This window comes from Aulonocara stuartgranti, assembly GCF_965226115.1.
Source record: "Aulonocara stuartgranti genome assembly, chromosome: 2".
Lineage (NCBI taxonomy): Eukaryota > Metazoa > Chordata > Actinopteri > Cichliformes > Cichlidae > Aulonocara > Aulonocara stuartgranti.
In genome coordinates this window covers 26030581-26045409 of record NC_138940.1, presented here as the reverse complement: position 1 = coordinate 26045409, position 14829 = coordinate 26030581, and the positions used below count along the sequence as shown (strand labels likewise).

Below are 14829 nucleotides of genomic sequence, written 5' to 3'. Positions count from 1 at the left end.
ATGTAAAATGGGACCAATCTCAGATCAGTGGCACATGTTTCAGACTACATGGAAAATTATTAACATTTTGATTAGTTTGTCTAATGCTACAAATTAGATTAGATGTTCATCATTTAAAGACAAACACACACAATTTTAATTGAAAATGGTAAAGGTCTGCCTGCTGGCATTGGAATACTCTTGTTTAGTTTCTCTAAAGTCCTATTCATTCATATCACCACATCTTTCCGTGCATTACAACATTTGGCAATTCAAACCCCTCCCCGAAGAGTTCCTTTGGCACCCTGTGATCAGGTCTTCTAAAGTTATTCTTTTTGTTTTGTTCAAAAAAATAAATAAATAACAGTAGTACATAACAATTCGTGTTTCAAGTTACATGGTGGTGTACTGTCAAGGTTTTCATTACCTGAATTTGCAAAGCTTTTCTTTTTTTTTTTTCCTTTGACAAAACTTTAACAGACAAAAACAGAAAACATCCACTACATGAATTACTCCTCCCCCCCCCCCCAATACTTCTTTCTTTTATTTGTTCTTTTGTCTATTTAGAAGCAAATCAAAGAAACAGGCTTGCGCTGTGGGGTCCTTTCAGACATTAACTGCAAAGTGTTGTGTGACTGTGATGCAATCCTTACCAGTATTTACCATTTCTTTCAGTGTTAAACCCTCATTCTTCCATCTCCCCCCTCCCACTTCCATCACTTGTTCACATCTATTCCCTGCCCCAGTGACTATGGTCCTTGACATCAGGAAACACACATTCAATTATCCATGGCCTCATATTTCACTTAAATACTTGCACTGTAGCGCTCCACAGGGAGACATGTTACATGATTTATCCCCCAACTTATTCATGTGCCGTCTCTAACGCTGGGGCTTACCTTTTTCTCTCCAACATGTATACATTTTGGTGTGAAATCATGGAAGAGTTTAGTTATGTTTTTAACGAGACACAGTTGTCAGTTTGAGGCTTTCTCCCTTAAATACATCACTTGCTCTTTGTGGTTTGACTATAATAGCTGTGGGTTTTGTCAACTTGTATTCAAGAACACAGTCACTCAGAAAGGCACTCACTCATTTTAGATGTCGAAGCCAACGAGTTTTATCAAAACTTTAACAGTTCTTTTACAGCTGATAATATAGGTGAAATGCTGCAAAAGGTAGAAGCCTGTTTGTTTCTTTTAGAGTTTAAATTAAATACTTCAGGGCAATAAGTTTACAAGCTGATTTGGGATTTATCCGTTTCTAATTACTTACTATACATGTACTTTAAGTGGCGAACTGCCAATTCCTGTAACCTTTATTTCCCCTCTGATTCAAATGGGAAGAGGTTTTTCAAGTATCCTTTCCATATTTCCTGCACAGGGAGAGGTCGTGGTTATTCCTTCTTGTAGCAGAAACATCTGCATTCAGCTTTAAGCAGATTCCACCCCCCTATGGTCTGACATAATGAGCTGCTGGCCTCCTAATACCCTGCATATCTGATGTTTTATTTAAGATGGCCTCAGATCCTTAATATTACAACCCCACGTCTATCAAAAAGTAACAGTGCTACCTGTACTGACATAATTGCATTTGAATCATCTGAATAGGGAATAAGCTCTGGAAAGTGACTTTTATATGCCTCAGTGCTGCTTTTAAAGATGCTTATTCACTTTAAGGAAAACAGCGCTATCCCCCAAAGAAAACAGATGGGTAACTGTGCAGGTGTGAGTGTGCATATCTGTGTGTGCATGCCTGCATGCAATCATGTCTGTTGACTGACATGCTTCTCCATTTGGCAGTCTGTGTGTGTGGATGTAATAGATTCAGGTACCTATTTTGCATTTATGTACTAAACTCATTGTAGGTACTTGTTTCTTTCTTTTCTGTGTATGTGTGTTTTGGTTATGTGTACGCACTATGAGAGGATTTTGGGGTTGGAGGCACTCAAAGTATGAATAAATGAAGAGCTTTGGCTGTTGAAACAGAAGTCTTTGCCAAGAGTGAGGACCCCTTCAGCCTCTGAACCCATCCAGCTGTCCCTCTTAGCCTTTCTCTCTCAGCAGAGACCAAAACACTCGCAGATCAGGCGACACTCTCCCATAACACATCAGCCAAGGCTCCCAGGGATGGACATGGGGTAGAGACGAGGGGAATGATGGAGATGGGGGAGAGAGAGAAAGGGGGCATTGCATTTGCGTTGAGAGAGGTATGTCTCTCCTGAGAGATGAATCTATTAAGAGTGCTTCGCCTTTTAATTAGCAGCATAATTGCCAGGTGGCCATTTTTAAAAATTTATTTACGCAGGCTGTTTATTTTTAGGGCCATATCTTTAACAAAGCAGGAGATGCCACAGGCCCACTTGCAGCAAAGGCAGTGCGCTATAGGATGGTCTGCATACTCCATCAGCAGTGGTTAAATGAATCACTACCAGGATGCACATAGACTGACAGAGTCTGAGAAGCAAAGGCAAAGCTGGGACTGCTCATTAACCTAGGCATATTAATCACTTGCGCTCTGTGCCTCTGGCCTGCAGGGCCTGTGAGGGTTTGCTCCTCATATAAAACACATTGGCAGATGGTCCCAGACTGATAGCACAGCATCTCACCCCACGTTTCTTCTTTGTACAACTGTGTCATGATATGCTTGGTACACGAGTGCTGTGTTCAAAAGAACTGTGCAGGTGGACATGGTCTAGGTTGGGGTTTTTGAGAAACTGTTAAATATGTGTAATGGAGCCTTATTAAAATTTAAAGAAATGAGTGTAGTGCTGAGATGAGCTGCAGGATTTAGGTCATTGCTGTACAAAGGTCTGCACTGCAGTTTATTAAGAATTTATGACCCTCCTCTGCAGGGCACCTTATGAGAATTACATCTGAGGGGCCAGTAAGCAAATAATGCTATGTAATTGAGATTTATAATGCAAATGTGTTAGCCGCTATGTAGCCTATAAATTGCAGCTGCTTGCCTTCTTACCAACACTTGCATGTACACATGCAAACACGAGCACATAAAATAAGGCTTACATATTTGGAGAATAGGCATGCACATGCTGTATGCATTTGTTGCGCAAGCTTTATTCTCCTGATGTTTACTGACATACATAATGTACTTTTCCAATTTGCATTCAATCAGTAAAGATTTATGGTGATCCACTGGCTCTGTCGCTGGTCACAGTCTGATCCAGGCTCCGGTCCTAGACACTGTACTCAGGCAGGGTTATAAATTACCTACTGCAGAGAAGAAGGAAAGTCGCCCAGAGAGCCCACAAATTCTCAACTCAACCACCAAATGAAGATTTCTTTTTTGGATTTCTTTTTTTCTAACCAAGCACCATCAGCTCCCATTCAGTTGCATTTTATTATTTTCATCCATCCATATGTTGCACTTGTCCATTTCAGAGTTCCCAGGGTTGCTCCCCAGCTACCATAGGGCAAGAGGTGGGGTACATCGAGGACAGGTTGCATGGCCGACACAGGAAAAAACGGTCAACCATTCACACTTGAATTCACACCTATTGTGAATTCAGAGCCAGAAACTATTTGCTTTAGAGCGTCAACGTTAAATGTAAGTGTTTTAACATGACTCTCTCTGGCCGTGCTAAGTTATCAGTTTTGCTTACAAGTCCGACAGTAAAATGCCTGACTGACAGGTGAAGTGTGAACATTAAAAATTGATGAGGACCTTTTAATTGGTCCCTGTGGTTACCTCGACAGGTTTTTTTTTTTGTTTTGTTTTGTTTTTTGTTTTTTTTTTGTTTGTTTGTTTGTTTTTCCTCTTCCTGGTGTGCTCCCAGCTTGATGTTCTCCTGTCTGCTTCAATGTCACATTAACATTCCCAAGTGCCAGTGTGATTGAATCAGCCCAAACCAAATACGGAGCTTCTTTTTAGCAGCTGCAGTTAAGAAATGTAGCTATCATCACATAGTTTAAAATGAACTGTTGGTTGCCCATGGAAGATTTATTCTTGACCCTCATTAGTAATAGAATCAGCACTAGCTTGGTAAAGTAAAAAAGAATGGGCATTACAATTAACCTTTACTGGAAAGATTTCTGTGAACAGAAAGCAAAGGAATATCCACTTGATCAGAGGTCTTGCAAAGAAGATGCAGGGCTGCAGGATAATACACCACCAGTATACTGATGGAGTCCAGTGTTTTAATTTGTTTTTCATGGTGTTCGTTTATCTTGATACGTGCTCAATAGGGATGGGTATCGAAAACAGTTTCTTGTTGAGAACCACTGTTTCGATTCCTTGGAATTGTTTGCCATTTTTTGCAAACGATTCCCTTATCGATTCCAGTCGCCCCGAATGACGTCACCACGTTGCGGAGCGTCATTTACCTGGCAGTAAACATGGCAGCTCAAACGCTCAAAAGTTTGATTATACTTTACGAGAACGGATGACAGCAGGGCAACTTGCAATACTTGCAAAGTAGAGATTTCATTTAAGGGAGGAAACACTACGAATATGCAAAAGCATTTGCTCACAAAACACACGATAACCTTAAATGAATGTCGTGTTTTTAATTCTGCTCCGGACTCGTGAATCTCAACCCAGCAGCAGCGGTAACGTTTGCACGTCCTCTCCCGTTAATGCAATCTGCCTTATTACAAAACCTGCCATGACTGTGCGCTGCATTTAGGTGACCATGATGAGAGAGACAGAGTCTGGCTGGCTCAGATGCTGGTAGTTCTCGCTGCAGTCTACCGGTAGCGTCTCCTTTCAGGCCAGGATAGACGAATGTCACCGAGCAGTGACTAAGTTTGTGGTAAAAGGCTTGCACCCATTTGCCACAGCAGATGCCCCCAATTTTCGGTAAGTGAATGTGTTTAATTGTAGGCAGGGACATTACTGGATATTCTTGTGTAATTGCTACAGAATAATTTGTTATACTTTGTTATTGCTACAGAAGAATATTTCTTTTATTATTTTACACTTACAATTTTTTTTTCCTGGGGACCCTGTGACACCCCATTGAAGAGCCATAGGCTGGATCTCTTAAGATCTCACTGTTGGGTTTGTAAGGCCATGTTACTCCTAAATTTCTATCTTGTTCAAAGAGAAGATATAAAACAAAGTTTTAAGCTATTCGACCATAGTGTTCTCCTTTTTTTAAAAAGAATCGGTAAGAGAATCGATAAAGAATCGAATCGTTAAACAGAATCGAAAATGGAATCGGAATCATGAAAATCTTATCAATGCCCATCCCTAGTGCTCAATCATCCAGGTAATTAAATCCCAAAAAGTTGATTCTGTTCATCTGGACGTAGCGTTTTCAGTGGGAGAAACGTTTCATCCAAGTGACTTCTTCAGTCAGCTGACTGAATGTTTCCCAGCCTTATAAACATAATGACTGAAACTAGCACCACTGACAAATGGACTTTGATCAGTGGTTGTTGATCAATGGTCATGACAATTGGATAGTAATGATCATGAAACTGATCTCACAGCCCATTGTTTGTCATTGGTGCAATGTTATGCAAATGTGTTGTTTATAAGGTTGGTGAAACCTCTGTAGTGTATTATGTCACAACAAGTCAGGCATACCAATGGGAAAATGCATATCTCATCTTTGTCTTACATGGCACGTTTATGGTTGTATGGTTGCGAGACCTAAATGGTTACACTTTAGAGTCCTGGGAAGTTTTAATCCATCTAGTTTTTATCCACAAGTAAAGCTGCTTTGAATTTCTTACTGCTGAGGTTTTTCAGTTTGTATGCTTTTGAAGCCATCCCATTTTTTTCACTATTGTACATTTTGCTGCTGTTTTGTTAAGTTTTAAACCCCATATCATATACTAAGCATTGTTTATGTTGTTGCGTTATCTTGAGATGTCTACACAGACTATAGCTGGAAATTGATCACTTCCCGTCAGTGCTTAGCCATATCTCGTACTTTAGTTCTCCCCTAAAGAAAACAGAATGGTCTTTTCAGCGCTTTGTTTCCTGTATCTCCAGAAGAGTTTGCCATGAATCTTTTTTTCCCCCTTTTTTTGTTGTTTTCCCGTGGCTATAAGCACATTCTATCTCTTTCATCTCTTCTTGCAACCCCTGTGGCAGTTTTGAGGTGTAATCGCAGATAAAGGTGCCCAGCGGCTGGTTGTCCTGAAGGTCCTTTGTTATGTTAGGCATAGTTAATTATCCAGAAGCTTCTACCAGACAGACTTGGTCTTTTTTTTTTTCTTTTTTCTTTTTCTCCTCCACCCAGGAGTAGTTGCTCACCTCTGTCAGTGCGCCCCAGGGTGGCTGTGGCTACAATGTAGCTTGCCATCACCTGTGTGTGTGTGTCTGGATGTGTAAAGCGCTTTGGGGTCCTTATGGACTAGTAAAGCGCTATACAAATACAGGCCATTTACCATTTTTACACTTGTATGCAAAAGTTTGCTAATTGTATATGAAATTTAAAGTATACACTGGTAGTGCATAAACATTTTTGCAGCAAAGCTTGTTATTTTGACTTAAAAAGCTAACTGAATTTAGCCTGGACAGACTTAACCTTTGTCTCCAGTATATCTGAGCAGTAATTCTTTATAGACAAGCATACCAACAGGCAAGGTTCTGTATTGTAGTATTTATTTTTTCCCCATTGAAGCTATTAAAATGCATCCACAACACCAGACTGTCAAACTCACTTGAATAAATGTTTGAGTGTTTAAGCCTGCCTTTCAACTGTTGGAGAACAAATTACCTATTGGTGTTTTATTGTATTTATTTATTTTTTGTTATTTTATTATTATTTTTTTTTTATAGGGTTGAAAGATGCTTTATCAGTACAGTTTTTTTTTCTTGTTTAACTTTCTAATTGCACCTACAACTAAGTCATCTGATCTAAATGAATGTATAAATGGGTCTTTTTGAGTAAACAAGATAACTGGAAGGAAGACTTCAGGAAGCAGTCCAAATTTAGAGACTAGAGCAACAGGTCCCTCCAATAAATACAGTAAGAGAAAACACTCAATTGCCTGAGGACAGTGGAGACTAGATTTTCTCATGACTGAAAAGCAAACATAACAGAAAACGCTTCTTGGGTCCCATTGTTGCATGGCTCGCCCCAACAGGTTGCTGGCAGACACATTAGAATGCCGCACCGTGAGTAAATATTGGAAATTGGCATTTCCTCTGGGTGATGCGTCCGGAAAGGTCAGCGCTGGGCGGTGGCAGCTCTGTGGCTCTGCCTCTGCTCTGTATAATAGAACTGAATAGCACTCGCCAATGATGGGACCTCACCATCCGATCATTATTTAAATCATAGATTGTGTGCTTTGTGTTGAGTAACAGAGAGAGCTTTGTTCAGCATCCTGCACTGTCATTCTTATTGCCACATTTCCTGTTTTTTGTGTGCAGTGGATTGGAAAGAAATACATTTTGCTTTTGATTGGATTGTGATGTGAGCTTCTCTAGAGCTACAGCTTTGATGCAAAGGAAAGAAAGAGCTACCCACTCTTTTCAGACCCACATAAATGTGTAGTACACTAAAAGTCTTGTAAGGCATTGTTACTGAAGAGATTCAATTAGCAAACTAGAATACTGATCTGGTACCCATTGTCCCCATGTCATCCATTGTTTCACCTTTCTTTTTCTTTAAAAGGTACTTCAAGAAGTTGAAGGGGAGGCAAAACTACACTAGACTCTTTGACATTTCTGCCTGTACTGCTGGCTGCTTTTGAAAAGATTTGTCCTTCTCTAGTGCACCTATTCTTGATTTGCCATCTCTCCACAGTAGCTGGCAAGGCAAAGTTGACTGTCCTATTAAACAACTGTTTTTAATTTCAGTTTATTCACTAATAAATTAAAATACAAATTCCAATATGATCATGTACAAGATGGCTTTTGCGCAGCTCAATTTGACAAATGACTACCCACAGCTTATAAGTTTGTTCCCAAACACCAGATAATATACACTCATTCCCAACATTACATTGTCTTACTAACCCGAATCACTAAATCTCCTAAGAATAACATTAATCCACTACATCCAGTGAGTGGTACATAAAAATCCTTAAGTTTTTTTTATAATTCTAAAGTTTTGCAAGATCCTTGCCATAAAGTTTACATAAAAAGGCTTGTATGCAATTTTAGAGCAGCACACAGACGAGACAAAAATAGGCAGTGGTGTGTTCTAATAGTTAAAAACTCACGCAAGAGCAGATTTTGAGTGAACCGTTTCAATAACAGGCTAGATTATTAACTTGACTACCGAGGGAAAGTGCTTGCACAGCCTGCAGATGCAATAACATTTAGGTTGTAAAACTACACCTGAAGTATTAATTATTTATAGCATAAAGTCTAAAAGCAGAGATGTTGCCCTTTGATCCACCTGGTTTTAGGGAAGCGTTGACGTAACAGTGCGGGTAGTTATTGAGCTACCTTAGTTTTGCCACCTGCATTTATTGCACTTCTATTTCCATTTGCAGCACCTAAACAATTCAAGGTGCTCTTGTCTCTTCTTTTTGCAACTTATGTATTCACATGTCACAGTCAGAGCAGCGTTGCAGAGTTTCCTGAGTGCTAAGTGAAGCCAGCAGCTGAGCTGAGTATGAGCACAAGTGATGCTTTCACAGTGCCCTGCTTCCAGCCATCTGAATACTTCCCCAAGCCTTCATTAGCATGGCTGCTGCATTCAGCCTCATCCCAGGTCTTTGCGTTTGCATCTCTCTCTCTCTGTTTCTCTCTGACTTAAATGCCCCTCCCAACTACAGTTGAATCCTTTCGTCTACCTTCCTTTTCCCCAGTTGGATTTCTACTTCTTATTTACTCCTCCACTCTGTTCCCCCTCCAGCTCACTCTTCATCCCTGTCTTTTCTCCTACTTATTTTTCTTTTTTTCCCCTTTGCTTCTTCTTTTTTTAAACCTTCCTCTTTCTACCATTTTCTGTGGTCTCACAGCCTTGTATTAGTCCTCTGCTGTACAATGATCATCATCTCTTTTTCCATACAGTTTTTAATAGAATGTCAACACTTAATTTGTCCTCTCTGCTTAGCCTGTCCTATTAGTCAGCAGTAGATGGTGATAATACAGGAAATGGGAATGTTGTTATTAAAATGTACATGGAATATCTAAAGAACTGTCAATAAATTGTAATTGTAGATGCTTTAGGATGTTTGTGTCCTATATGTAGATGAGGTCTATTTGAGTAGTTAAAGGATGCGTTGGTTTGTATGTTCTATTCTGCTGTGGTGACCCATCACGTATGAATGAGTACAGTTGTACTTGGTGGGATGGTGTTTAAATTCATGCATGCATGGCTGTATGGCTGGGAGTGAGTGCACTATACTCAGCCGTGCACTCTGTTCTCCCACTAGGGATACTGATGCGCTCAGCAGGATTAGACGCATCATAAGTCCTAGTCTGTTTGAAGTGTCCAAAAATCAGGATCCTACTTATGTTTCCTCTTCCTCCCTCCTTTGATACAGAAACGAAAACGGGGTTTTGTTGCCTTTGGTTAGGTTGACGCACTTGAAGAGGAGTAAAAGCCATTATAGCCAAGTGGGAGATACCCCTATGCCCCGCTGTGTCATTTACATGCTTATATACAGTGTTTCTTGTTTATCCCAAGACAAGCAAGCACTCGTTTACACTCGTGTTCTTTAGCACTGACCTCACAAGCTCTGTCCCAGAGAGCTTTTATCAATTAAAAGATTGGCCCTAATTATCTCCATTTCACCTTTTCTGTGCACTCAAAATTAACAGGACCAAAGGACTCCTCCCTCTGACATTTTTCACAGACATGGTCATCCCAAATATTTTCATAGATATTTTGTGTTTGCTAGGTGATGTTGACAATTGCCAGCCTTTGATCGTATAGCATAGCCAGTCTGATTGTCGCTGACATGCTAGCTGTGACTCAAGTCACTGTAATGATCTGATGTAAAGCATCGGAGCCCCATCAGACTGCTTAGATCCTTCACTTGATGAGCAGCTAAGAGTACTGTGGCCTAATTACTCTGGTAGCAGGGGGCTTGTTTAGCAAACCAGGTAGAGCGCAAGTGTAATTACGATGCTATACTTCAAAAAGGTTGCCAGTGCTAAACAGAATACAGTTTTTGAAGCTCTTCACTTCGAAATAGCGTTTATAACTTTAATGCTTCAGTGTATTCTTTTTTTTTTTTTTTTTGTGTGTGTGTGTGTGTGTGCTTTTGGTTGGCTTTTGATAGGCCTTGGGAACAAAAGTAAGACTTTTTTTTTTTTTTTTTTTTTAACCTACATGAACCTATGGTCTTCAAATTGCTTAACTGTGCATTTTAAGGTTTCTCTGCACTATTACATGCTCACTCACATATTAGACTGTATTTACCGAAGCCTGTTTGAGTGCTTTTCCAGCCCTGAGAAGTTTATTTGCACTTTCACGCCCAAGGTCACTGCTTAAGTTGTTGGCATGAAGGTCTTTTCAAACTCTTTTCTTCTAAGAATTCAAATTACTGAAGGCATTTTGAAAACAATCAATGAACTGTGCTTGGGTTTACACTTTTTCAGTAAAAAAAAAAAAGACTTCACACAACATTCATATCAACACTAATTGACTGACAGCAATGTTTGCCGCCTCCTAGAATTTGCATTCTGTGTGACTTGATCATATTTAACCTTGTGAAAATGAGTTATCTACCAGGTTGTGGGTGTGTGTTTTTCATTTTTGCTCAGAGCACTTTGATTTTGTGCGTGTCTACCTTACCTGTCACACTGCTACTATCTTATTCTAAGGAGCTTGGAAAGAAAAACGTCTGGACTCGAATGAGAGGTGAAACGTCTTCAAGCAACTCAAAGAAGTCCAGACGCTTTTCTTTCCAAGCTCCTTAGAGTATGATGACCTGGATGACTGAGAACCTTCACAGACATGCTACCATCTCATCCTGATAAAGCTGAACATAATTGCATTCATAGTAAATTTAACAGTGCCAGCAAGTGACTTAACTGATTAGCAGCTACATGCAAACAGGTAATATTATTGATAGAAAGCTGTGCATAACAAGGGTGGGTGTGTGTGTGTGTGTGTGTGTGTGTGTGTGTCTTTCTCTCATAGTGTCCTGACTCCAGCTGTAAGCAGGACCTGCACGCCTACCTGCAGCGTATTGCCTTGTATTGCCACCAGCTTAACATCTGCAGTAAAGTCAAGGCCGAAGTTCAGAACCTGGGAGGAGAGCTGGTTGTCTCTGGGGTAAGTTTAGCCTTTTCATTTTATCCTCAAGCACTTTAAGTTGTATATTCCAGTTTTCATTATCTTTCAACCTCACATCGGATCAGGCTGAAACGAGTGTTGAACTGAGTTTGAGTTTGAGATCGGATTTTTGTTTTGAAGATTGCAGGCTGGTAAAACTTGGTGACAGTGATGCAGCTTCAAATGTGGGCAAAGTGGCAGTAATTGAGAAGAATGAAGAGACTGAGTAGTGGTGCAAACTGTGCAGGTTTCAGGAAACTTGAGCTGCTTTGTTGTCAGCTTCATGGGATAATCAATGTAAACAGAACTGCACTTGTGTATAGTGAAATCTCAGAGGAATGCCTTTAATTTCTACAACAGTTCTTAAATCAATAGAATCCCACAGCTACTTTTAAAAGTTTTATCTGTTGTTGCCCAAATAAATTAAAAATACAGAGGCTTAATGACACCGGCTGCTGGTTGTGATTACTTAATGATTTATTCTCTGAACTATAAGTTGCAGCTTAAATTTTAAATTTTAATTGAATAAACACATAACAGCATTTAGTGGCTTTCTCTGTGCTGGAAAGGACTAATGTTGCCCTGATGTTTCCTAACCTTTTTACTACCTCAGATAGCACTTTGCAATAAAAAAAAAAATTACAAGTCCTTTAAGCACTAATTAACCACTTACTTGCCAGTTAAATTCATTTAAATATCTGTGCAGGGAATAATGAATTACTTCCTCCTTTCTGTTGGGCAGAAATGAGAATATCCTTCTACTACTTTGAGTCAAGTGTGAGTGGCGTCTCTGGGGCTGTTAAGTGTGGGGATTAAATTGGTGTGACCTTTTTACATATTCAAAATTTTGTCACACGTGTTTGTATTTCAGACAAGGGACTGGTTGTTAATGCTTTAGTCTGAACTCTTCCCCACAAAGCTGTAAAGATGGATTTAGTTCATTTTTAACTTGATATGAGCTTAAAGACGATTTAATCAGCCTTTACTTTTATCATTTTACAAAGCTGACCCTGTTCTCTCTCCCCCCCCCCCCCTCCAACATCTCCTCCACTGTATCAGTTGGACAGCGCCATGTCACTCATTCAAGCAGCAAAGAACCTGATGAATGCCGTGGTGTCCACTGTCAAGGCGTCGTATGTGGCGTCTACCAAGTACCAGAAGAACAAGGGCATGGAGGCACTCAATATGCCCGCTGTTTCCTGGAAGATGAAAGCTCCTGAGAAGAAGCCTCTGGTGAAAAGAGAGAAGCAGGATGATGGCCAGACCAACAGAGTCAAGAGATCTTCTCAAAGGAAGCACGTGAACCCTGTGCAGGCTTTGAGTGAATTCAAAGCTATGGATAGCATCTAGACCCCTGACCTCCAACCCCACACATTTATTGTTTAAAAATAACAAAGGATTTTGACCAATGAGTTTTTCTATAGATTGAGCATGTCACTCTATCAAAGAGAGAAGCTTTTAGCATATTTCTTCTATCTTTCCATAGACCGCTTGTCTGTTTGACCCAATATATTCCTCCACTGCCTCATTTTTATTCCACCAGCTCAAATGTACTCTTGTCTAGTATCAAGTGTCTATTCTTCAGAAAGGGAAATCAACTGGACAAAGTTATTCAGTAGGTGAATTTAATGGATATGGGCTTGTGGTTATTTTGTATCCTAACCAGTTTCAGAATAAAACTGTGGGGTCTCCAGGGTGTAAGGCTTGATTACGGCAAAATGCGTTCTGTACTGCAGATATCAGCTATGCAAAATTTCAACTGCCTTATTTTTACCTTTAGGCATAACTGCAGTTAATTTGGATGTGGGAGTCTAACTGGTAGGATTTAAACATGTTTTGGTTCAGCCAAGTCGAGATATTTCCATGTGTGCCTGCGTTTTTCTTTATGCCATTATGTATTTTGTTATGACACTATAAAAAAAAAAAAAAAATCAGACCAACTTTAAACTTTATTGTCAGCACCGTACAATTTGATCCATTTGTACCCCTTGATTGTCAAAGGATATTTTCCTTTTAATTTAACCATCTCAAATTGTATTTGAATGAGTTTTATTGTTGTTACTGTTATTGTATTGTCTTCAGAAACCAAAGGTGACGGTTTATTCTTACCCTTCTCTTTTGCTACATAACTGATCTACTTGTGTGAACCTACACTTTAAGGCACAGGTCTCCAGCAGTTGAGTCAAACTTTGTTAATTAGCAATAACTCCTCTGTGTTTAAGAGAAGCCAGTGGGCTAAAGAATGAATACACAGTTGTTGGTACTGTCCAAAGCCCACAAGCTTTCATTAGCTGTCAATGAGACCAAACACCACTACATTCTCAACATGTCCAAACTGAGGGATCAATGTTTTTCTCTTCACATCTTAGAAGTTGGCAAGGTATGGAAATGATTATCTGCCTCTTAACTCTTATTGTGTTGCTTGTCCTTTATATATAAAATCTTAATTAGTTTAATGCACAGTCTTTAAGAAAACACGCAAACTGCTTGTTAGACTTTACAGAGTTCAAATAAAAGCAGAAGTTGTTAGCAGCGTGGTTTGCAGACATGTATGGTGGTGCATTGGTTTGCAGCAAGGCTTTTAAATCTTGCTGTTTTGATCTTGGAACTGAATTTGTTTTGCTCATTTGACATCTGTAAACCATAGCAGGATGGGCATGCATGTTTTTTAGGGAACTGAGCATTTTGAACGTTTTTGTTATTTAGGGTTTTTTTTCCCTCCCTACTGTTAACCTTTTGCTGTATTTGAGTCTTGAGTGGATATCAAACTACATTGCTGTGGATTGTTTTGTTATTGAGAGCTGACATATTAGTGGACACTTGATAAATTTAATGTGTCTGCTTTATATCTTAATAAACTTTAAAGTGAATCTAATCTGTTATTTTGTAATTTGTCTTTGTACCACTGCCGACTAAAGTAATGTGCACTGCTCAAAACAATTAAATAAACACTTTGAAAACAAATCATCATTTGATGGAAATTAAAATTACCAACCTGCAGATGGCTGAACTCAAAGACACCCCAAAAATCAAAGTGGAAGAATATGAAGCCAGTCCGTTTTGCTGAAATTACTATTGCAGAATTACAAATTGGTAGAGTCATTTGCAGGATCCCCACATGCTTGAATGCACACTCTTTATCAAACTGTGTCCTGGTCTCCCACATCTGGGCCAGAGCCCCTGGATACTCTAAGTTGCCAGTTGATAGCATTGATGGACCGAAACATATCCCAGAGGTGTTCTACTGAATTAGTCAGGTGAGGACGGGGTCCTTTATCCTCCAGAAGGTGCCCACTGACTCAACATGTGAGGCTTGGTTTTGTTGTGCACTAGGAGGAACCCAGGAACCACTGCGCCAGCATAGGGTCTGACAATTTCATCCTCGATAACTAATGGAAGTCAGGGTGTTGTTGCCTAGGCTGTACATGCTTCAAATGGATTAGCCTCATCAGACCATTACTGTCCCTCTGATTGTTTGGTCAGAGACTTTCACACCAGTGTTTTGTTGGAGGTCATTTTGTAGCTCAAAGTACTCATCTTGTTCCTACTTGCACAAAAGACCAGATATCAGTCCTGCCAATGAGTTATGGACCTATGTTCCTGTCCAGCTCTGCTTGATTAACGATCTGTCTACTGGAATCTCTTCCATGTTTGAGGCTTTGCTGGGAGACACAGTGAACCTTCTGGTACATATA

The 14829-nt window shown here is 39.8% G+C and overlaps 1 protein-coding gene across 1 annotated transcript in view; it reads left to right on the top strand.

The window, feature by feature from the left end:
• ctnna1 (catenin (cadherin-associated protein), alpha 1) overlaps window positions 1-14009 on the top strand; it is a 78643-nt gene extending 64634 nt beyond the window's left edge. Inside the window, exons 17-18 of the mRNA XM_082506624.1 lie at window positions 11000-11134; window positions 12194-14009. Of these exons, the coding sequence (XP_082362750.1) occupies window positions 11000-11134; window positions 12194-12484 (426 nt within the window). The 3' untranslated portion in view covers window positions 12485-14009. The remainder of the gene's footprint in view (window positions 1-10999; window positions 11135-12193) is intronic.
• Window positions 14010-14829: the final 820 nt, after the last annotated feature.